This window comes from Pantherophis guttatus, chromosome 18, assembly GCF_059756535.1.
Source record: "Pantherophis guttatus breed Tessera chromosome 18, ASM5975653v1, whole genome shotgun sequence".
In the NCBI taxonomy this organism is placed as follows: domain Eukaryota; kingdom Metazoa; phylum Chordata; class Lepidosauria; order Squamata; family Colubridae; genus Pantherophis; species Pantherophis guttatus.
The window spans coordinates 896,583-920,757 of record NC_142080.1 but is presented as its reverse complement, the minus strand read 5'-3'; the positions used below and the strand labels follow the sequence as shown (position 1 = coordinate 920,757).

Below are 24,175 nucleotides of genomic sequence, written 5' to 3'. Positions count from 1 at the left end.
CCAGCGCCCTCCTCCCACGCACACACCTTCAAAAACGCAAAATACATATTATTTCTTTATTTCTTTCCGGGGTGTGGAAGGAGCCTTTGGGTGCCAGCAAGAGTCCCGCGTTTCCCCCGCCCCAAAGAAAAATTCAGAATTTACACCCAGAGGCAAAACCTTTGTACGCCGCTTAGGCTCCCTTCCGTAAGAGACACGGCGGCAGAAATAGAATAAAATAAAATACATACAGGCAAGAGATTTAACGAAGCAGATTTAACATCCTCCTGGCCTTTTTCCACGCCTTTTCATTGCCCCTAAATCACCCCACCCGCGCAGAACCAGGAACCCGGGACAATCGGGGGGTGGGGGGATCTACTTCGGAATAACCCCCAGAGAACATTCCTTTCCCCTTCCGGCATTTCTTCTATGTATTTATCTCTCACTTTTATTATTATTTTTTTGCAAATCAAGTCACCTTTTCACAAAGAGGTCTGCCAGGGCTCCCCCTGAGCAATGGGGCAGTGGAGGGTGGGGCGAGATACTATTTGCACAACTTCATAAAAATGTTTGCAAAACAAACTCCATGGAGTTACAACTAGGCGTGTTTGAGTGGGTGGGCGCCCTTAATTTTTAAAGTCTTTTCTTTGGATACTTTGGAAATGTTTGAAGTTGTCCTGAAGGGGCTTTTTTTGAGGGGGGGGGCAGCGAGTGAGGGGAGACGTAGCAAGACTCCCAACCAGGAAAATAATATTAATAACCATAAAAAAATAATTTTGCCAGGTGGCACCTAACCTTAAGATGAAGAAATCCTTGCAGGAATCAAGACGTTTAATCGCTTTTTCTTTACATGTTCGTTTTCGTCTTGCTTAGAACTCTTCCATCCCTGAGAAGGGGGGGGAAAGAGAGATGACTACCCCATCTTAATAATTTTAATAAATCATAAATCATATTTCCCCCCCCACCCCACCCTCAATGGACCCACAGAAATGAAATAAGGTAAGTTTGAAGGTTGCCTGGCTGGTGTTTCATTAGCGGGTCCCTTCACTTTTCTTCCCTAAAGAGGAAAAAGATTAAATTTATATAATGTAATTTCCATGTTGTTAAAAAGAGCCCATCCTCCAGTATTGCATTAAAGGTGTCTTTATTTCCTCACTATGAAAGATGGGCGTGGAGGAAAAAAATCCATATTTCTTAGCCCGCTTTCTAGAATAGTAACAAATCCAGTCTCTGTGTGTTTAAAAAAAATCAAGAGTATTTTTTTTTTTTTGCCTTTTAAGGTTAGGAAACATATTGAAATCTATGCAGCCAAAGGTCCACAGTTTCTGCCAAATAGAAAATTGATCAATAAAAGACAATTAATCAACCAAATGGTGTTTTAAACTCCTTCCAAAGGGGGGGGGGAGAGAGAGAATGTGTGTGTGTGTTTGTGAGTGTGTATGCAGATAAAACAGCCCGCTGATGTGACAAGTGTATTGAGAGACTTATGGGGAAAAATGGAAGGCATTACAAAGTTCCAAATCACAGCCTCTCCCATAATTGTTAAACCAGAATAAGGGAGTACAACATTATTCACAAGTTGTTTTAACAGCGTTGTGTGCAAAGTTTGCAGCCACGGAAAAATAAACAAGGGGGAATCCTTAGGGTTAGTTAAAACGCACACAGATTTTCACCATAAGCGGAGATTCTTGGCATCCTTGGCCAAAAACATTTTTTTTAAAAAAAAAAATCTAGGTCTTTAAAAACTCCTGAATATTTTTAGATGGGTTTTTTAAAACCTTTTTTTAATAAAAATGTCTTCTATCTTCGGAGACACAGTTTACGAAGAGTGGAAATAAGAGAGGGCTTTGTGTGTATGTATTTTTTCTGCGTGAATTTCCTGCAAGTGATCAGTGATAGAAGAACCGAATCTTATTCGAGTCTGGAAGAATGCAGTATATTTAAGAAATACATACAGTCCCTACTTGGGTTGAAGATAACAAATGAAGAATATTTGTGGGGGAAAGCAAGGTTTGTCTGAATGACGTTTAATCCTGGAGAACTACGATATTTTCTTCCATTTCCAGCAGAAAAGTCAGTCTGTTTGCCTAGGAGGAAAGTGCGAAAATATTCTCTAATATGTGGTTCTTTGTTTTAAATGTGCCACAACTGGCAGCATTTTATTTCAGATTCTGACAATTACAGATCCCTAGCAGAGAAAAAGATGGTTTCTATTATTTCTTTTCTATTAAAATTCTACATATTTTAAGAGGGGGACCAAACGGAGCCATTTCAGCACCTAAACAACCGGACAGCGTCTTCGGAAAAAGGGAGGAAAAAACCGATTTTTTTTTTCCACTGCACTTGAAAAGGATTTGAAGTCTCTTTTTTTTTTTTTCCTCTCCCTCTTCTTGAATTTCCAGCAGATTTCTGCGAAATATTGATTAATTGGCACGGAGGAGGCTGTTGTGAGCCGTTCGTGGTCAAAAGATCTCCAAAAGAAAAGCCAACTTGTGTTTAATGATTGCTCGCTCCTGAACGTCCTTTCTAAATTCTGAGTTAATTTAGAATGGAATGGACTTTCTACCTCCAACTTCATTCCCATTTTAGATTGATCTTCCATCTAATTATCATCATTATTATTATTTTTACCAAAGGAATCTCCACTTCTGGTCATTCAGATTGCTGTGAAAGCCTCAGCAGTTTCCTTGCACGCAGAGGGTAGTATATATTTAATGAATATTGCAAGAATTGGAATTAGATTTTGGTTCTCTCTGGCCAGAATTCTTCAGTTTCTACCATTCTTGTGCCAAGATGCTTACAAATTAATTAAAAGATGCAGAAAGCAATGGAGGAACAAGAAGGGGGTATCCCGTTACTCTGAATCAGGCTCAAATATTTGGGTTATTTACGGTATATAAAATGCTCTTTCTTTTCTTTTTTTTAATGTCAGGTTATCCCCTATATGTACATACACACAAATACACTATGGAATCCTTAGAAGGAAATAAATTCATTTTAAAAAAAAGATGCAGAGTCTTTTGACACAACAAATAGCATCGTGGTAAGCGGACCTAACAGTAATTAAGTGGGCAGTGAGGTGGTGGTACATTAATAATAATAATAAAAAAAAACCTTGAACATAAAGCTTTGAATGTTGGCCAATATTTTAAGGTAGAGTTTACAGCGTCATAGTGATTTGGGCCTAAATGAGTCTCAAAGCTGAGTACTCTTAACATTTAATACCTCTTTGTCACAAGCTTTTATATATAAATATAAAATTGCAAAGAGGAAGCTGGTTACAAAAATAGCCATGTTTAGACAGAGTGTTGCTTTTCAAGCAGCTAGTCCTCAGTTTTAACTATCAAAAAATGCTGACGCTACCACATCCTGGAGTGATTCCAAATGCCCCCCCCCTCCGAACCCTCATTTCTCTCTTGATAATGCATTTGAGTTTAATTGAGAAGATATCTGTGGATTATTTTTATTTGGCCCACCTCGTCCAAAAGCAAAGTCTGCTTTTAGGATTTAATGGCTCAGAAATTCACATGATGAATATTTAAAGAGTTTGTGCTTGTTTTTCCACTTTGATTTAGCTATTATGTTTCTGTGGTTTTCTGTATTTTTCTGCTGCTAGCTTGCCATGAACTCACTCCATTCCTGCGGCGGGAGCCACCTTAAGAAGGCAGTAGATAAATACTAAAAATACGTAAAATGAGCAAGAATTTAAACAACCTTCTCAAATCCCTGCTCTTTTTCAAAGCAGAGATAGTAACCATGTCTCAGAAGGGGATGCTTGCCTCATTGGGCCACAAAAAAGGACATTTTTTTTTCACGTCTAAGCCACCTCAAAATACATAAATAATTTGGAAAGCATTAATTTGGAATTTAGCAAAACATCCTCATGAAATCAAAAACAAGAGATTGACTGCCCACCAACAACATTGCAACCATCTCCTCTTAAGAGGCATTTATGCACAAACATTTTTGGAGACCATCTTTGCTCAAAGCTGGAGCAGAGTATTCGTTTAACCAAGAGCTTTGTGTAACCAGAAAGTCGCCAACTTCCCATTGTTTGGCTGGTGTGCATGTCTGTATGTTCTTAAAGAGGGGGGGGCGTTAAGAGGAAAGCTGACAAAAGCTGTGATTGTTCATTGACTTGATAAAAAGGTTTGAAATTCATAGACAGCTGCAGCTTTGCAAAAGGGGTGGGGAATTCGTTCCGACTGCGGTGTTTTGTGTAACTCTGAAGACTGCAACCTGAAGTGGTTAGGCTCTCCTGATGGTTTTGTTTTCAACAATTGGGGTCCTCGGCAACTTCTTGTTCCTTTCCTTGTTTCACAAAAACTGTCTAGCTGTCCTTTCCTTCCGTACTGGGGCCCCATTTTCCAGTTTTGTGCAATGAACAAAGCATAAAAAGACCTCTGAGGGGGCTCACCTGTACTCACCTGTACTCACCTGTGTGAGCATGGGCAGCTGCAGGCCAGAAGGAGTTGTAGGGAGGCTGCTCTTCTCTAATTGTGAAAATCCAGCCCCTTGAACCGTGTCCAAAAACTAAGAGATGTTAGAGGGCATCTTAGAAGTCCTGCCTTGGACCTCTGTTGATTTTCATGGAGGCCTCAATCCTGCCCAAATCCTCCAGCAGTTGGAGAGAAGGATTTCTTTTGCAAAAAAAAAATAAAAAAAAAATCCAGATTTGAAATCCCCTTCTTGCCGGATCTGTTGCTGGCCAAAATTGGAAGGAAGATCTGGACTTCTGCTCATCAGATCTTAAATTATCCATACGGGATTGATTATCAACAGAGAAAATGGGGGTCATTTGTCCATTTCTTACTCAACCCTTGATGGTCTTTGGGGGGGGGGATCTAGAAGTTTAATAATTCACCAAGAAGGAAGTCCCCAAATAGCGTTGGTGGCCAAGATGATTATTTGGCCAGGAAAATTAGGATTTGGGTTATGGGAAGGAAAGAGCTTGCTGGCTGTAGGTGTCCCACTTCTTATGGGAAATTTTCAAAGTCCAACAAAGTTGTGGCAACACTGATGGGCAATATATATCCTTGTTATTTGCAAGGATTTTGTGGAGTGTCACAGCAAAGAAGTCCTCAGAAAAAGGTCTTTTTTTATCCCTTGCAAACATCATCATCATGAAATTACGAAGTAGTGATTTTAAGTAGAAATTGAAATAACAAGATGTCAGTTTTTCCCCCTTTTTTTTTTTTCCAATTTTGCTCACCAACCTTTGATCTTTTCAACCAAACAAGGCAAACTTTCCACACGGACAAAATTTAAATATATTTTCCCCTCAAGCTCCCATTTACGTACAAACAAAATCCAGGCTGGGACGCAGGTGAATGGCCCGAAAATAAATAAATAAGAACCAAGGAAAGGAAAATAAATTACTACAGAATCTTGAGAAATAAAATCAATATTGGTGGGCTGTTCTTTTTTTCTTTTTTCTTTTTTCTTTTTTTTAGCCTTTGATTTTTTTCCCCCTTTTTTATTTTTTTATTTTTTTTTTTCAAACCTCATTCAGCACCCATTGTTCCCTGGAATTAGACTTACGGAGAAATCTGTTTTACCTTCTCTGACAGGGCAAGTCTCAGAATTAAATGAAATTCAGAATTTAAAAAGCGCAACGGTTAGCCGGATATAACTAACAGAAGGACGGTTAGTCACCGCAGCCAATTCCAAAAGCAACAACGATGGATCAGGACAACTTAACAGTGAAATTGGGATTAGACAGGCAACACCCACCCACCCCCGCACCCAGGCCAGACAGGCTGAAAAAAAATGATGCTAAATCTGGTGACTCTCTGGATGGGAGACCACGAGGTGATCCCACAGGTGTAGCTTAAATAAAAGACGACAATGGCCAAGCAAGTCTGGATGGATGGAAATAACTAATCAGACTCCATTGTTAATCTCTGCCTTCTCCGCTACAAAGACCCCCTTCTCAATTAAAAACCTTCTGGGGCTTTTTAACACCAGTGTCCTGTTTCGGACCCACAGAGGAAGCTTCTTAAGGCAAATCGAGAGAGATGATAGATCCCTCACGGCATATCTTTAAAATGTCTGTTTTCTTTTGCTTGCACCCCCCGCACCCACCACCCAGCCCCCTTGTGCCTTTCCCACCCCCTGGCTCCAGGCTGGACTGGGTTAAATCCAATTGGCTCCTGATTGCAATCCGGCATATTTTTTAGGCTGGTGACGTGGAGAAAAAGGCAGGCGAGCAAAGGGTTTAGGCTGGTAGAATCGATACCAAAGCCTTCAGGGCTTGGAAGAAGCAAGGTTGGGAAGGAGGGAGTGGGGTGGGGGGGGAAGGCTGGACTGGAGAGGAGACCCACAGGAGAAAAAAAAAAGAGGAGAGGGCTGAGACAGACCCACTGGCACACACACACACACACACACAAAGAGGTTAGTTCAAGCTGGACGGACTTCAAGAAATCAAAATTAAATGGACATCAGCAGCAGGAGGAGGAGGAGGGAGGAGGAGGCAGGGAATTGATGCTTGCCCGCCCAGACGCTGCTGCTGCTACTATTTGTGGTGGGAAGATCTCAAAAGTGGGACTGTTTTGGGGCTGAGAGGGGGGACAAGCTTCTTTCTGCTTCGCTCTGGCCCCTCAGGGAAGGAGTTTGGGCTGGTCTCCTTCATCCCTTTCTCAAAGCCAGCCCTTCGAGCCGCTGAGACAGGTGGAAGAGACGGCGGCTAACGGCTCCTCTGGTACCCGAGAGAGTCAAAATAATCTTTCTTCTCTCTTTTTCTTTCTTTCTTTCTTTCTTTCTCTCACTCTCTCTCATCCTACCTGCCTCTCAAAGGATAACATGCAACAATAGGTAAGCTGCCTTTCTTTCTTTCTTTCTTTCTTTTTTTCGGGTGGGTGGGGAATTTGTGGTGTGAAGGGTTGGATTGTGAGCCAGGGGGAAAATTGTTTGGACTTTGGCAGGGAAAAAAGGGGCAACATTTCTCTCGTCTTTTTCTGTAAGGCTTCCTCTCCTAACCTGGGGAGGGGGGGTGCTTTGCATGCAAGGGAGGGGAGAGGGGGTTGAGGGGCAGGGTCAAGGAGTCTTTGGAGCCCACCGGTTTTGGGGAAGGATTTTTTTAGAGGTTTCCCTGCTTGATGAGGGCATTTGCATCAAGGGAAGTTTGGCACAAATGCATGTTTAATTTGGCCGGATGAAATTTCAATGCATGAAAAGACAACGAGGAAGAAGAAGAGGAGAGGAGGGGGAGGAGGAAGAAGAGGAAGAAGAGAAGGAGGGAGGAGGAGAGGAGGAAGAAGAAGAGGAAGAGGAGGAGAGGAGTGGGAGGAGGAAGAAGAGGAGGAGGGAGGAGGAAAGGAGGAGGAAGAAGAAGAAGAGGAGGAGGTAGAAGATTGGGTGTCTTTTTCTCTTTCTTATCTCTCTCCCTTTGTCCCCAAAGTCTCCCCGAGGAAGTCAAGGAAGCAGATTAGCTTCCCAACCGGACCCTTCTCCATCTCAGCCTCTCCTTCTTCCTCCACCCACCCAACATCTAACCGCGGTTAAGGCTGGGCTGCCCCACCGAGAGGATGACAGCCTAGGAGGTGGAACCATGAACGTCCAGTTGAGCTTGGAGAATGGTGGGGAGATGGCCGTTCCTGAGCAGGATTTCATGCCGGGCGACGCGCGTCCCCTTCACTCAGCACTGCAGAGGTCCTCTCTGGTGGCTTCGGTGCTGGAAGGCGGCGATTGCCACCGGGCGGAACACACCTTGGGCACCACCCTGCACCCTGGGCTCGGCTTTGGGGGAGACTCGCCCACCTCCGGCACGGGGAACAGCTACACCACCCTGACTCCTTTGCAGCCCCTTCACGAGAAGTTCCACCACCAGAACCATCACCACCACCACCACCATCAATGCCTACCCATGGGCAACGTCATCGGGAGCTTCACCCTCATGAGGGAAGACCGAGGGCTGGGTGCCGGCGGGCATTTTTACAGCCCGTACCACCACAAAGATCTGGGCATGGGCCAGAGTTTGTCTTCGCTGTCCAGCCCGCAGCTGGTTCCCATGCACAATTACGCCGGACACTCGGTGGCTCCTCTGGCCAACGAGAAGATGGTGCTGGGCAACGGCTTCGAAGGCCACTCGGCCGCCATGTTTGGCCGGATGGACCAGCACTTCCAAAGAGAGATGTCTCCCACCCAAAACTCCACCATGGCGTCTCCCAACCCCATGAGTCAAAGCGGCTACGGCCACCCACGGCCAGAGATGAACTCTCGGCCCAACCCGCCCATCGCCAGCCAGACCACGGTCCTCTCCAGCCAGCTGGAGGAGATCAACACCCGAGAAGTGGCCCAGCGCATCATCGCCGAGCTCAAGCGCTACAGCATCCCCCAAGCCATCTTCGCGGAGCGGGTTCTCTGCCGGTCCCAGGGGACCCTGTCCGACCTCCTGAGGAACCCCAAGCCCTGGAGCAAACTCAAGTCCGGGAGGGAGACCTTCAAAAGGATGTGGAGGTGGCTTCAAGAGCCCGAATTTCAGAGGATGGCAGCTTTAAGGTTAGAAGGTAAGATAATATTTTCATAGCTGGGATCCAAGGGGGCGGAGGTAGGAACGAGGCAAGGGAGGTCAGGCGCCAAGGAGGACATCTGATGACCTTCAGATGTTGAGGTCTGGGGACCTGGTCCTGCTTCCCTAGACGCAAGACCCACTGCAGGCACCAAGACTGACTTCTGGGTAGACAATCTGGGCATCAGGCTGTGCTGTCCTTGGGCTTCCAGTGCCACCAAAATTGTAGGGAATATGTGCCACTTGTAGTCCTCGCGTTAACGGCCACAATGGAGCCCCACATTTCTGTTGCTAAGCGAGACGCCCGTTAGGTGCACTTTGCCCCACGTTGCGACCTTTCTTGCCACAGTTGTTTAAGTGAATCGCTGCTGTCATTAAGTGAGTACAGAGGTTGTTATGTGAGCCTGGCTTCCCCATGGTCAAAAGGTCACAAAAGGGGATCGCGTCACCCCTCCCCCCTTGAGGGACTCTGTGACCGTCATAAAGAGGAGTCAGTTACCCAGCGCCTGACTTTTGATCACATGACCACGGGGAGGCCGCGACGGTCGTAAGTGTGAAAAACGGTCTTTTTTTCAGTGCCCTTGTGACTTCGAACGGTCACTCAACGAACCATTGAAGGTCGTACAAAGGATTGAGGGCCCAGGAGAGAATTTCTGAAGCCCCCCCCCCCCCCCGTGGAATCGGTCAGGGGTTTACCTAAGCCCACATTTGGTTTCCCTCCAGCCTCCGATCAATACTCAACATTCGTCTACTGGCATGAGTGCATCGGGGCTAAAATCTAGGCCAGCGTCCCCTCCAAGGCCTAACCCAGTTTTGTCCTCCCCACAACCTTGTGGGTCACGGGACAAGTCAATAATGGGGAGGGCAGATCTCCAACCCGCCTTCCCCTCCCGCGAGTCCCTTCTGCGCACGGAGGACAAGGCCCCGTCGGTCAAGGTCAGGGAGGAAACACCACACAACACCACACGCCTCGCATCTCCATCCTAACCTGCAGCAACGTTCTAGGACCCTTCAGGTGGACCCTCCATCCCAGGTCCAAAGATCTCCCTGTGGAGCACCAAGAATGGAGGGTCCATTCTGGTCTAGTGGGGGGGGGAGGGGCTTCTCCAATTATGCCTTTGAGCTGGGAGGTGTAGAAGATGCTGCTCGCTTTCCTTTCCATGCCTTCCCATTCACACATGCAGCCTCTTCGTGTCTTTGGAGAACCTTTCCCTGCTTCCTTAGCAGGTCCAGGCCACCCACGTCAGACCCCGAGAACGACCAGCAAGCTCACATTCGGCTTAACCCAACTCTTCATGGGTACATGCAAGGCCTTTCTTTCTTTCTTTCCTTCCTTTTCTTTCTCTTCCTTCCTTCCCTCTGTCTCTGTCTGTCTCTTTCTTTTCTTTCCTTTCTCTCTTCCTTCCTTCCCTCCCTCCCTCTCCCCATCTGTCTCTCTCTTCTTTCCTTTTCTTTCTTTCCTTTTTCTTTCTCTCCCTTCCTTCCTTCCATCTCTTTTTTCTTTCCTTCTTTCCTTTCTTCCTTCCCTCCTTCTCTCCCTCTTTGTCTGTCTGCTCTCTTTTCTTCCTTCCTCTCTTCCTTCCTTCCTTGCCTCCCTTTCTCTCCATCTGTCTCTCTCTCTCTCTTTCTTTCTTTCTTTCTTTCTTTCCTTCCTTCCTTCTTTCTTTCCTTTTTCTCTTTTTTGCAAGCTGGCCAAAATAAAAAATATGATCCCCCTCATCCTGCCACCATTCCAGCATCTCTGCTGGTCCTATGTGAAAAAGTTTTTTTTCCCCCTTCTTCACTAACAAACAGGGGGTCAGTCCTTCATGGGAAAACAGAGGGAGAAGGGAAAATTTGTGATTTGGGTTTTTTATGTTTAGAAAATTGAATTAAAAAAAAAAAATACCTAAAGGGAAGGAGGCTTTAAGTTAATTTCTTGACATGGTTAAATCTTGTGAAATCTCTATTTTGGGGGTGCGTTATGCTCAGGTTATATGAATCTCGATTGATGGGTTTTTTTGAAATAGAGAAGTAGCTGCTAATGCAGATCTGATAAAAGCATCTTTCTAGGAGTTATTTCTAGACGTCTCTGTTTGGGTTTTTCTTTGTCTTGTTCCACAATCTATTTTCCTTCGTGTCGACCAAAATATCCTCCCTTAAACTCATCCTTCTCCATCCTGTCTTAATGTTTCTTCGGCATCTCTTTTGTTGTTGTTGATTTTTAAAAAACTGTTGCAAAGATATTTGGTTCAATAGCAATATTTGGAATTAAGGTTTTTTTTTTTTCCTTTTTGTGTTGCTAATGATGGAGGCTTTAGGGTTTTAAGCTTCTCGCAGAGTTTCTAAAGGACAATATTTAACTGGGATATAAGAAGGGAAAAGTTAAGGCTGTGAAATATTATTTGGATGGTCGTTGGCAAAATTTAGCCTACCATCTGAGTCAGGTGCTTTAACTTTCTAAATGAGGGAAAGAGAAGTTTCTTTGATTGAACAAGGACCAACTCTGATCTAATGAGGAATTACAAAAACAGAGATTTCTGATACGTTCCTGCAAGAGGGGGAAATGAAATTTAAGGAAAAAAAACAACTTTTTTTGGGTGGGGGGAGAAATGCAATATTGTTTTTACAGCCCGCAGAAGGAGCCAAGTTAGTGTTAGCGCATTTGAACTCCAAGTCCCAGAATTCCATGCTGAATAGGGAACTCTGGGAGTCGAAGTCCACACATGCTGGCTGGGGAATTCTGGGAATTGTAGTCCACCCATCTTAAAAGTGGCCAAGGTGGAGAAAACTGATCTGAAGGGATCTTGGAGGTCTTCTAGACCAACCCTGCTTGTTTTCTTCTCCATGCTCTTCCCTGTTAGTTTACCTAAGGGTGGTCTCTCCAGAGACCACGTCGCATGTGCTGGAATCTACTTGCAAAAAAAATTAGAGGATCCGCCTGCACCCTGATCTATTCAGGCAGGTAAATCCACTAGATCACAATTCTGCCTGCTTTCATGCAGCGGGCAGTTCCAAGGTTCCCTTTGGAGGAGATTCCCTTTCAATGAATTCCCACCGAAACTGGCTAGAAAAAGCAGTGAAATCACACCACTGTAATTCAAGAGGTGCGGTTGTGTGATCCGGTGGTAATCGATCTCTGGGGGATCTCCTAACAGGCTGAGCTGGGAGGAGACCCACTGGCTCCTGACGAGGAACGCTTTAATCTTAGACTCTCTTGCTTTTCCCGAAAAAGAAATGAACCCTAAGATGTTTTTCAAAAAATATTGGTTCATTTCCTGAATAAGACACATCTTCCCTGCCTCCAAAAAAAATTCACTTCTGCAGCATCTATTTCCAAATTCACCTTAAGGTAATAGCATCCTTTGGCTAACTGTGAGCAAGCCAAGGAAACTTTTTTTTCCTGTTTTTAAGCAAAACAAATCGCTTCAAAAACTGCGCTCTGCAAAATTTCTGCCGGGGTTTTAAAGTGCTCGTAGATATATTTGAGCCTCTTTCCCCCCCCTGACAAGTCCAGAAAAAGAAGTTTCATTGGCTTTTTATATAAAATGTCCATTCCATTCCTTTTTTCCCCCTCCTTTTTGCCTCCTCTAACGCTGGGGACCGACCGCGAGCAATTCATTTCAAGCTTTGAAATGATCCCTGAAGGATGGCCATCTGGTGCCTCAGGTCGAACGAGAAGCCAGAAACACGATGCTTTTAACTTGGGTCCAGCTCAAACGGTGATCCGTGCAGTTATGCAGTTATTCCTTCCGAGAGAAGCCTCCACAAGTTGTCTGAGGTCTATTTTTGAGGTCATATGAAAAAATGGGGAAGCTTAGCACTTTTAGGCTCAATTCACTCTAGAAATGGATAGCATTAAACTAAGGAGAAGATTTAGAACAAGCGTGACCGGTTTTGTGTTCCAAAAACCCTGAATCTGGGAGGGGGAAAAAAAAAAAAAGCCCCACGCTCGCCATGCACGCACAAAAATATGGCAATAAAACCTGCCCATTTTTTTAGCTCAGGGACCACTTCCAAACCGGCCCACCAGACTGAACGCAAAATGCACATTTTAGTGGGTCTCTCCCCATTCAAACCTCCAGAGTGGCGCTTGCTCCCATTTTTAATTATTGCTAAAGCCCTTACACCCCCCCCTCCCCAAAGATAGGGGTGAAAAGCAGAGCCTGGGAAGGTCACCTTGCGTGGATTAAAATGGCTAAAACCGTCTCCTGAAATTTAAACCAGCGACGACGGCTTCGAAGGCTTTGCCGTGATTTCGAGGGGGCTTGCTTTCTGAGAAAAAGAAAGGGGCGATGCATTTGGGCTGATGAGTCGGGGGTGGGAGTGGGGGCACTGGGGTTTAATTGATGCAGTCCAATTCTACGGAGGAGGGTTTTAAAAATTTCCCGGGGATGACAAGGTGGGGTCATAACCGAAGGGCAGGAAGGCTAAAGAGCGTCATTAATGAAATTAATTGGGGGTGGGGGCTGCTTCAGACCCACCGGGGCTCATCCAGGCCCAAGGGTGACCTTCTCAACCAGGCTGCAAATGTGCAAAAGGCCATGAAGGCAACCTCGTCCCCTCGGCCACGGGTCAGACAGAAGCCAACTTGGAATCGGAGGATGGAAATGGCCCTGCTCGAGATGACCCTCTCCGTTTGGCAGAGATTTCTTTTGTTCCCCTCTCCTTGGCAACGTGAAAAGGGGGGGGGAAGTGGAAGGAAGGGAAGAATCCCCCCCCCTTCTCTTCCAGACATCCCTTCAACCTACGGAGGATCTTCATGTAAGAGCATCATTGATTTTTCTCAGGCACAACCAGCCACCAGCTACCCAACTCCTTCTGCCCTTCCCTTGGGCTTTCCGTTTCAAGCAGAACATTGATTTTTTATTTATTTTTTTGTGGGTGGGTGGGGGGAGATATGAGGTTGCAATTGGCCCCACAGTGCCCCTTCTTGGTTTTAACCCTGCCGCTCCCCAATCATTTCCCCCCCCCCCAAACCCACAAAGAGGGGGGCGAAAAGCAGCTGATTAAATTCCCAAATTGCAGCACCCACCTGACCCAATTCTTGTTCGTAAAAAAAAAAATACTAAAAAAAAAAAAAACAAACAAACCCTGAAACGAACAAGTCATTTTTCTGTTTAATCGACTCGGCAGCTGCCGCCACCGAAAACGTAGCCAAAAGTGGACGTGATTGTGCCTAAAGGGAAGATTATCTAGGAAACTTCATTTATCTGGGAAAAGTTATTTTAAAACAAAGGAATAAACTGAACTGGGGAAGAGAGGAAGGAGGTTCTTGAATAATAATAATAATAATAATAATAATAATAATAATAATAATAATAATAATAATAATAATAATAATAATAATAATAATAATAATAATAATATTATTATTATTATTATTATTATTATTATTATTATTATTATTATTATTATTATTATGATAGAACAACTGAGCTGGGGATCAAAGTGAAGATCTTTGATTTGCAGGTGATTTTTATTTTTATTATTATTATTCTTTAATTCGGAATCCGGCTCTCCTCCCATTCCACAAATAAGAGCAAAGCGTCTACTGAATTAGAGGAGCCAAGCCTGGTCCAGGCATGGTTAAACCTCAGCCAGGAGCCCGAGATGAAGCTAAACCGAATAATAAATGGAAGATGCCTTTGGATGCATCTTCACCGGTTTCAAGAGGGAAGGCCAGGGACCGGCCCAACAATCGCTCGATTCAAGTGGGAGAATTTCCTAGCAGAGCCTTTTGGCTTAACGCTGCGAGAAAAATCCTAATGCATAATTTACCAGATTTTAGGTAAGCTCTGAAGGACAGGAAAAAACTGATGAGGCAGGACTTTCTGTTTTGAGCTAGTGGATCCCAAGCTAAGATTTCTGTCTTTTCTGCCATCGTCTATATTCGGTCGGTGCCCACGCAGAGAGGGATACACTCAATTGGAGGACTCCGGGGTAGGAAGGACACCAATAATGCATTGAAGAGAGTCAAGCCCAGAGATTTTGGGGGAGTTGAACCCCAATTTTTGCATCTGAAGGGCGTCTCTCCTTTCCTGAAATATTCTACCCTCCTGCCTCTTCTCCTGAGCATCAGCCCGCCATCAATCCCGCCCTGCAAGGGTTAACGCGAAACTGGCTGTTCTTTGCAGCCATATAGTTGGGATCTGATCAATATTTTCTATCAGCGTGCAGCCAGAGCAGCGTAGCAAAGGCAGTGTGTGTATGTGTGTGTGTGTGTTGTGGGGGGGGGTCTGCTGGGGAAGAGCAGAAGAGCAAAACAAGCTTGTCACGTTTCACGGCCACAAGACAGGAACAGAGATCAGAATTTGGGGAGAAATCCCATGGCAGAGTGACTGAGGCTGTATTTTCTGTGCCTTTTCTGCTGTGGACCATGGGCACGTGCTTCCTTCCAAGGGTTAGGCTATCCTCAGGCAGGTTTCCTGCCCACAATTAAGGCAATTAAAACCACTGTTAATCAGATGTCTCTTTGGTTCCACGCGGGCCAAATTTTGCGACGGAAAGTAACCGAAGTCGCTCGAAGAAAACAGAAAGAGGCATTTATCTATTTATATGGAGCCATAGGCATGTAGCTATGTATATGAAAAATAATCACTAGCAATCAGGATGCTTTAAAAAGAAAAAACACAAGACAATAACTACCTTAAAACAGATCAATTGTGTAAAATTAGCCCGGAAGTTTAAAAGGTAGAAAAAAGGGATCTTACTGGAAGAGAGCATTTCCAAAAATCTAGGGGCCAACACCAAAAAGTCCCATCTCTTATCCCAGCACTCCAACCTTGGAGCAAAGGGCCCTAGGCAGATTCAGACTTTCCAAACCACAAGCAGGTTTGTGATGGTGAAAGACACAATTTCACAATCAGAACGTCTCTGGGCCTCCTAGACTTTTGAGGCACATTTCCAGATTTACTTCAACATCCTTCATTCTTTGGAGCAGAAAGTTTAAACTTTCAAAATGTGTGAGGCATTCCTTATTTCCCAGGGATGCCCGTTATAAAAGTTGGCCTTTCTAAGCCAACATCCAACATCCTTCTGGAAACATCTTCATTCAAATATAAAGGGCTTGTTTTATAAAGAGTTGTGCCAGATTTTAACACTGGGGCGATGATCGAATCTTAGTTGGTGAAACATTAAAACACCTTTAAGTCCGCTTAAAACTATCTAGGTTTGCAAAATAACCCAACAACCATCACCTCGTTTGAATGCTGCAATGCACAGAGGTGTTTCTCTAGCTACGGCTTATCGAGATCTGCGTGATTTTGATGTCGATGCCCGCCTTTCTGTCAAGAGGAATTGTCAACCTGCGAGGCTTGGCAACAGATGAGAAAAAGAATTATAGATTTGTTCAGGGGTTGGTCCACGAATTTGGCAGGTTGAAGCTTTTGATTGTGGTCCTGGATTCACAACCTGGAATTCACACACACCATCCAAAGCTCTGGATTGAGTTTCTCCCGTTGTGCGAACTCAGGCGATTAAGGCTTTTCTATAAACCACTGTTAAGCAAACCATCACTGTATGGGGATACGCCATCCAAAGAAGGGTTGGGTTACCTTCCTTGGCAATTATTTTTGGAAAGCTAAATGAGAAAATCCCTATTTAAATTTTGCTTCCCTTAACGGTACGTAATTGTTCCACGTTAGCAGTTTTGTTCCAGTCCCATCCTCGAAGGCGGCGTCTTAAAAATGGCTACCTGTAATTTTTTGTTACACTCCAAATACGGAGTTCAAGCAAATTTTAGTTAGGAAATCTAACAAAATGTATTTATTTATGTGGCGTATGGCATAGAGCGCATGGATAATAGTAATGAAATTACACAGAAGGCGCATGTAATACTATGGTACGTATGTGATAGAATATGTAGTGAATTTTGCAAGATTTGGGGGATTCAGGGATTATATATCAGTTATAGGTTACATTTTAAAACATGTTGATTCATAAGAATAGAATAAGTGTTCTATAGTCCCAAAGGTGCTGTTTTTTCTTTGAAGAGGTTTCACTTCTCATCCAAGAAGCTTCTTCAGCTCTGACTGGATGGTGGCGAATGGAAGGATTTGTACTCCTGGCAAATAAAGCTGGTCATTTGCATCCTTTTAGAGAGTCATTGAGGCCACTTGGAGGTCACCTGAAACCGGACTACAGGATTCAGGTGATCCTGAGGGCACAGACAAACCTCCAAGCGGCCTCAACGATTCTCAGAGAGAGCGCCAACGACCAGATGACTGCAAGAAATATAAATCCATTCTCCACCATTCAGTCAGAGCCCGAAGAAGCTTCTCGGATGAGAAGTGAAAGGTCTTCAAAGAAGAAACAAGGAAGTCCAGTTGCCTCTCGAAAAAGCACCTTTGGGACGACCGTGACTTGAATGACTAAGACTCTCCATAGACAAGCGTTCTACAGATCCAATCAAGTGCTGTATTGGTTAGTTGGAGAAAAATCTCCTTTTCTTCCTGAATAAGCTCTCAAAAGACAGAGCTAGTCACTAGACACAGGGACGCGGTGGCTCAGTGGCTATGACGCTGAGCTTGTCAATTGAAAGGGTCAGCAGTTCAGCGGTTCGAATCCCGAGTGCCGCGCCACGGGGTGAGCTCCCGTGACTTGTCCCAGCTTCTGCCAACCTAGCAGTTCGAAAGCAGGTAAAAAATGCAAGTAGAAAAATAGGGACCACCTTTGGTGGGAAGGGAACAGCGTTTTCTGTGCGCCTTTGGCGTTGAGTCATGCCGGCCACATGACCACGGAGACGTCTTCGGACAGAGCTGGCTCTTCGGCTTTGAAACGGAGATGAGCACCGCCCCCTAGAGTCAGGAACGACTAGCACGTATGTGCGAGGGGAGCCTTTACCTTTTGGTCACTAGACATCTATTAAAATGTTTCGTCTGGAAAGCTGCTATTTTGATTTTATTTTTTTTAACCAACCCACCAAACAGGTTTCTAAAAGGCACCACCACCGTTGCACGGGAAGGTTGCGTGCTGAGCTGATCAAACTGGGTTAAAAATGGCACCCTGGGTGAGATGGCAGGACCAACTTTAGGGCTGGCTGGCACGTCGGAGGGGTCTGCTCCCCAACCACCTCACGCCAGCTTCTGAATTTGCTGGAGGGAGGAAGCGTATTTCTCCCTTGAGCCCAATGTGGGGGTCTCCTGAGGAGGACGGGGGTGCCCTTGCCATGTAAGCCGGACTTGCCTCCGGATGCCCACATGGGTTTCTTGCTGGGAAAAGGACTGCGAGGAGCCAGAGGGCTGGAGAGGCAAGAAAAGGAGAAGAAGATTTCAGTCACCAGAGCTATTGATTTAGCATTAAATTTCGAACTCCCCTCTTCCTCCGCCGCCTCCATCCCTGCCATTAAATGAAGGCATAAGAGCAGGGAGCGGGTGCAGTTGTCTGCTTTAAGGTCATCCTCGGGCTAAAGAGCAAACTTTTATTCTGGATTCCAAGGGAAGGGAAGCAAAATAGACACACGCAAAGAACTGGAAACGCTTTGCATCTGACCCTCAAACCCAGCTACTCCACCTTCCTGCCCCCCAAATCAACTGGAGGCCGGTCACTTTATCCCCCCCCCCCAATAAGGCAGAAATATTCTCTCCCACTGGGTGCACCAGGCCTGTGCTTTAACCCGGGTGGCAACCCTGCCCTCGATCTTAAAACTGGTTTAGGCAGCAATGAAAAGGAGACAGGGGGAAGGCTGGGAGGGAAGAGGATCTCTGGATGCCTCTTTCCTTCCACAAAACCTCCCTCGAGAGGGGCAGTCTACCAGAATGCCGGTGGTGATAGAGCAAAGGATAATAATAGGCGGAGACGGGAGCTGATCCTCTGCCAAGGCGAACAGCCATCCAGAGGGCAATTAATATTTATTTTCCTCTTTTATACGCTGCATAACTAACGGCTTCTTGTCCTTCCAACCTGCCCATTTTTCTCCCCCCATCCCCCCCCACCCGCAGCCTGCAAAAGAAAAGAGCAAGACCAAAGCAAAGTTGATCGCAACCATGTCCCCAAACGCCACCGGCTAGTCTTCACGGACATCCAGCGCCGCACCCTCCACGCCATTTTCCACGAGAACCAAAGACCTTCGAAGGACCTTCAGATCACCATCGCCCAACAACTGGGCCTGGAGCTCTCCACCGTTAGCAACTTCTTCATGAACGCCCGGCGGAGGAGCTTGGACAAATGGATGGAGGAAGGGAGGTCTCCTTCCGCCGGCTCTACCCCGTCCTCGGCCGTCACTTGCACCAAAGCGTGACACCCTCGCCCCCCACTCCCTTCCCCCTTCCCCCCCGAGAGGACGCCGGACGTTTCCCCCTTTCTTGCACCAAAGATGGAAGACGAGCACTTCAGCCGGGCAGGCGTTAAAATGGCCAAAGGAGAAGAAGGGACGGTCGTTTCTGAATCCTGCTCTGGGGTCACCACCCTCCTGTAATCTGAGACCCCGGGGAGGGCGAGTGGGGGGGAGTCTAGGCCAAGGTGAGCCCCTTCTTCTTTGACCGGACTCCCTGAAGGACCTTGAGAAGGACGGTCAAGGCTGCTGCCTCCAAGAAGTTGGGGTTCCTTTTGTTTCCTTCTACAAACTGTCCCGTGTGGGTCCCCCAACGAGGATGCATCGCCATCTAGTGGTTCAAAGCAGGGGGAAGTGGGGAGGGGGGGAGGACGAAGGACCAGAACGGGGGTTACCTTCCACCATGGAGAAGGCCCCTTCCCCTTTGGAGTAAGGGTCAAACATCCCAAAGCAAGTAATTTCCTTCTAAAGTCCTTGGCACCAAGTACCACCCGACGCAGGTGGGCACGGCCCAATCTCCCCCAAGCGCCCCCCAATTCAATGCATGAAGCGTAATGATGGAGACCCCCCCCCTCACTCTCTCACGGTTTCAAACCAGTTAAGACAAAGCAGAAGCGGTCTTAAACCAGAATTCCTCCTCCTCCGTCTTCTAAGCCACTGCAGGACAGACAGCAATCTGAGATGAGCACAAATGTCCATCTGTCCCCCTCTGTGCAGAGGTCCAACCCCCCACTCCCGGCTAATTTTGCATCCGGAATATCCCCCTGCTGCCCCTCCTTGACCTCCCCCCCTCCCTTCTCCAGCATCTTCTGGCGGCCCACTTATCTCCCGGCTCCCTTCCTGGGCCTTGTGTGAAAGGGGTCAGGAAGCAAAAACAGCTTTCTTGGGTTGGAATATCCAGGATGGAGACGGCCAGCTGACCGGGAAAAAGAAACCAAAAATGAAATGCCACCAGCCACACTTAATTTGTGAATTTTTTTCATGGTATGGAAAACAAGACCGGGCACCTCTTTTGAGGCACTCAGGCACCGTCCTCTATTCTATTTTAAATTGATTCAAAGTGCCCTGCAATCCGGCTCTTTTTCCTGGTGGTCCCTTTTCTCCAGCCAGCCCTAAAAGATCTTCCCTTGTCAATCATTGCATCTCATGCCACCTCGCCCCCTTCCCCGTTGCCCTTCTTCCCCCTGGCCTCGCCAGCCTCAATCCTTCCCAAATGCATCTTGAGAAAGAAAGAAAGAAAGAAAGAAACACGATTGAACAAAAGGAAGCTGCTCAGAGCATTTCTGGATGGATCCACCTCATTTGGTTTCCTCTGCTTGTTTCTTTCCAAGCTTTGGGGCAGAACGGCAGAAGGGCCCAACGCCTGGGGGGGAAATCAGACCCCTTGTGTGGGGAACCTGCCCACTGCCCAAAATCCGCCCTCTTAAGTAAAGATCTACCCATCTCTCAAACTTTTGCAAATGGCAACTTGCTTCTCAATTCTGCATTAGGGTAGTCAGGTTCCCAACATTTTTTATTTTTTATTTTTTCTATTCCGGCTTGCTCCTTGTTCCAGCTAGTTTCTGTTAGGGAGGGGGCTGCCTTGCAACAGGTACAAGGGGGAAAATAACCAGGATCTGGAGAGACCCCCTTCATCTTAATCAAACCAGCCAAACCTCATGGGCTGGGCTTGTAAACTCCCTTGCGTAACTTTTTTTTGTTATCTAAATAGAGGTTTGTCACTCCAGCAGCAATTCTTGAGCAAAATCCATCACAGCCAAGCCATTTTAAATTTTATAAGGCATCTCTTGGGGTGGGGGTGGGGGTAGATGGAGGGGCTAAGAGTCAGAGGGAGGCATTCCGGGGTTGCCCAAAAATGTCCAGAGAGCATCGAAAAGCAAGGCTTAAGGAGCATGGACAGAAGGCGAGGAGCAGGCCACTTCCTGGGGAAATGGAAAATGTGAATTTGGGAAGCCTTTTCGATCTCCCCTCTCCACCAAGGGCTGGACAAATGCAAATTATTCTCTGTGCATCTTGGAAATCTGCCTTTGTTTTATCTGATTGGCGGTCAAAGTCACCGCCATCTATGCAGAGGGCGCCAGACCCACCTTGGCTCCCCCTCTTCCCCACCCCCCAACTGGCGGCTGCTGCTTCCTCCTCCTCCTCCTCCTCCTCCTCCCCTTCCATGCCTCTTCGGTGTTCCCCTTGTCCCAAAGGTTCTCAAAATTACCGGAAAAAAAAAAAAAGAAATTCTACCTCACTTTGTCTCTTGCACCAAAAGATACCAAAGATGGTTTTGTTTCCCTTTTGCAAACAAACTCTTGTGTGTGGGTGTGTGTATGTGTGTGTGGGTGGGTGTGTCGGGGAGAGTGCGTCAGTGTTGGAGCAGGTGCGTGGACGGGTGCGTGTGTCGTAATAGATAGTTCTCTCTATTTTTTATTTCCTGCATGGCTTCTCTAAGTACTTGGTTTGTGTCAGGACGCTCAGCTTGCTCTGGACAGAGAGGGCACTGGGGGGGGGGGGAAGAAGACCCTGAACCCCGGTTTTTCCCAAACTGCTTCCCCCACCCCACTCTCTGGCCACGGTGTTCCCAGTGGAAGCTAAGATAATGCACTTTAAGGGACTCAGCTGCTGGGACAGAAGTTCCTTTCTGAACAGACCTTTGAGCCACCAAATGAACAAACGGGATTTTAAAAAAAGGGGGACTAAATTGTTTGCCAATTCCAAACAGAGATTTATGGAACCAGAGGGCGGAAAAAGTTGTATATTACTCATTCTTCTTATGAGGCTGATAGCTTTCCTTCCTTTGCTCCCTTTTCACTGCTGACACTGTTTTTTAAAATATTCTGGTTTCTTTTCTTTTTTTAAACTCTCTGACCGGGTCTCAAAAACTCAGTTCTTCCGAGATTTTGTTTTTTCCCATAAAGGTTGTCCGCTCGCTTCTGACAACCACGCTCTGACCAGCCATCAGCATTAATTATTACATTTTCAGTTGTTATTATTATTACAGTTTTACAAAAGAAGGGGTTCAGGTGACTCACCGTAAGAAAATACCGTTCAAAGGCAAAGTAACCAGGCACAAAAATAGAGCTGTAAGAAGTCCATACCAGGACAAATCGTTCAGCTTCTAATTAACGCATTTTCTAAATGAGTAGCTAAATTTAGTACTTATATTCGATCAGAGCTTTTCAAAGTTGTTGAGATAGGATTATGGCAGAAGTGTTGCCCTCTTGAACAATCTCATATTTTAATAATCTACTTCCTCACAACTCCAGTATCGGCCCCACTCGCAAAATTCCGATAAAACCAGAATATTACAGGAGGAAAAACTTCTCATCTCTTGCCTCCCTTCAGCTAGGTTTATGAACCCTAATGTGGTTTCTTTTTGGCTGTGGGGACACATCCATGACGACTTAATCTCTATGCAAACCAGCCAATGGAGGCTTGTGTAATAAGCCACGATGATAAACCTTAGCTTAGCATTTGCTTTAGCGCAATGTGACTCGTTCGCTCTCCAAAAAAAATCAATTTTGAGGCCTTTAAACTACATCTGAACAAACAGAAAAAAAAAAATCACACTCATCAATATGGCCTTGACTATCAAATAGAAAGACGATGCCTTAAAATAGGTGTATTTCTTACCCTGGTATTTAAAATATATTTTAAAAACAGGTTACTTCTAAAAGAAGTACTAAAAGAAGTACTCAGCCATACTTCTTACGGGCGAGTCCATAAGAACCAAGTTCTGAACCAGCTCTTTTTGCCAACCCGTTAAGCTCTTTAGAGATTTTTCTTTTTTTTTTTTTACCTGCCTCACACACACATCCTTGTTGGTGATCTCCATAGTGAACGAGACCTGGAAGGCAACCAACCAGCCTCTCACCTATTTGACAAGGTGTGGCAACCAAGGATAACAGATGGCTTTAAGAAAATAGTTTGCTAAACTCCATAAATTTAGTTCCAAAGTCCAATGAATCTGGTTTTGCAAGGAATCCATCGGATACCAACTGGTTCTTGGAGTACCATCAATATAGTACCATGTGGGCAACTCAACTCCAATTCCAGTGTCTCAATCAGCTCTCTTATCGCTATTTTTATTTGCTTGTCACGCAGTCCGTACATTTTTCAGGAACCAAAGCTTTACGACGTCACAGGCACCAAAAAATTAAAATAAAAATGAAAGATTGCTTGTGAGTAAGTCTACAACACCTGGGCTCAGACCAAGCCCTGATGACGTCTCGGTATCGCTTCCTTGGGTTGAGTGTTTTTCTGTCAATCCTGACATGTTCCACCTCGTTTAGCCTCTTAAATAGTTTAAAACTGTAAAACCCGTCCAGCTTGGGAGGTGCATTAAACAGAACCAGGACTTGTTTATATTACCAAACTGAGACCCTCAATAGTAACAGCAACTCAAAATTATGTTCAAAAATATGTCCCGTGACTTTTCCCCCTACCTGTCAGATCAGGTTGATTACTTTGAAAACAAATAATTATTCCAGAAATAAATAGGCAAACTTCTCTATAGCATAAAACAGTGGTTCTCAACTGTGGTCCGTGGACCCTGGGGAGGGGGCTATGATGTCATCATAGGGGGTCCACAAAGACTTGAAGAAATGTTATGATTTAAATCTTAAGTCTTTGGGGGGCTCTGTGGCTCCAAAGGGTATTTAAAGGGGGGCAGTGGCAAAGAAAAGATTGAGAACCACTGGAATAAAATATCATTTTTTAAAAAAAACGGCTACCCTGTCATTCAAAAGTGGATCTATTCCCCTTCCTCTTCACTCCCTGGCCAGTGTAAGCTGAGCGGTGTGGTCATCCTGTTTTTAAAATCAAAGCAGTGCATTACTATCTATTAATGAATTGAATGTTTCTCCTTCGTTTGTCAACTGTGCTAACTTTAAAAAAAAAAGAAAAAAAACCAAAGTCTTTTTTTCCCCCCTTTGCCTGTAAACAAGAAAACGAAAAGACCAAAAAAGTTGGAACGAAAGCTGTACATTTTATACCAAAGTTTTTTCTTCTTGAATACCTCATCCTGTAGCTGTTTGTGGTGAAATGTTATTCAGAGAAAAGTAAACGTCCTTAAACTGAAGCACAACGGAGCTGTTTTATGCGCAAGGGCGGGAGGGGGGGATTATGGGAAAGTGGGGTGACTTAACTTTTTTTTAAAAGGGGGGAATTCTAAGATCTAGGGAAGCGTGTGAAGGCAAGCGTTTTCTGCTGCACCAAGTTAGTAACCCAATTCTAGGCATTAGTAGGGATTCTCACTGACTTACCTAGCTGCTGCAACCTTTTACTCTTCCCATCCAGCCTGACGGTTCTTCTGAATTTTCCAATCCAAATTTCTTCCTCCATCTATGACATTGGAGGAAATGTTCAGCGGGCTTTAAAATCTATTTAAAGGGTCTTAAATCCATTCGTTTTGTATGTTTAGAAATCTCCCGCGCTTTTTTTCTAAC

At 45.4% G+C, this 24,175-nt stretch overlaps 1 protein-coding gene and 1 long non-coding RNA gene across 2 annotated transcripts; one reads left to right on the top strand and one right to left on the bottom strand.

Annotated features, from left to right (window-relative positions):
• Nucleotides 1-620: 620 nt before the first annotated feature.
• Nucleotides 621-24,073, bottom strand: LOC148111485 (uncharacterized). Its single transcript, XR_015730465.1, has 2 exons — nucleotides 23,993-24,073; nucleotides 621-865 (listed from the first exon to the last, which is right to left on the bottom strand). It is a non-coding gene; the product is annotated as an uncharacterized LOC148111485 (long non-coding RNA).
• On the top strand, nucleotides 7,440-18,831 carry LOC117670138 (hepatocyte nuclear factor 6-like). The gene is made up of 2 exons (XM_034425083.3): nucleotides 7,440-8,486; nucleotides 18,409-18,831. Exons 1-2 carry the CDS (start codon nucleotides 7,529-7,531, stop codon nucleotides 18,705-18,707), a joined length of 1,257 nt encoding a protein of 418 aa, XP_034280974.1. The 5' UTR covers nucleotides 7,440-7,528; the 3' UTR covers nucleotides 18,708-18,831.
• Nucleotides 24,074-24,175: the final 102 nt, after the last annotated feature.

Excerpts from the sequence above, each read along its gene's own strand:
- LOC117670138 (XM_034425083.3), top strand. The coding sequence starts at position 7,529 with ATGAACGTCCAGTTGAGCTTGGAGAATGGTGGGGAGATGGCCGTTCCT. Across the intron at positions 8,487-18,408 it reads GGCAGCTTTAAGGTTAGAAG|CCTGCAAAAGAAAAGAGCAA; the intron begins GTAAGATAATAT and ends CCCCACCCGCAG.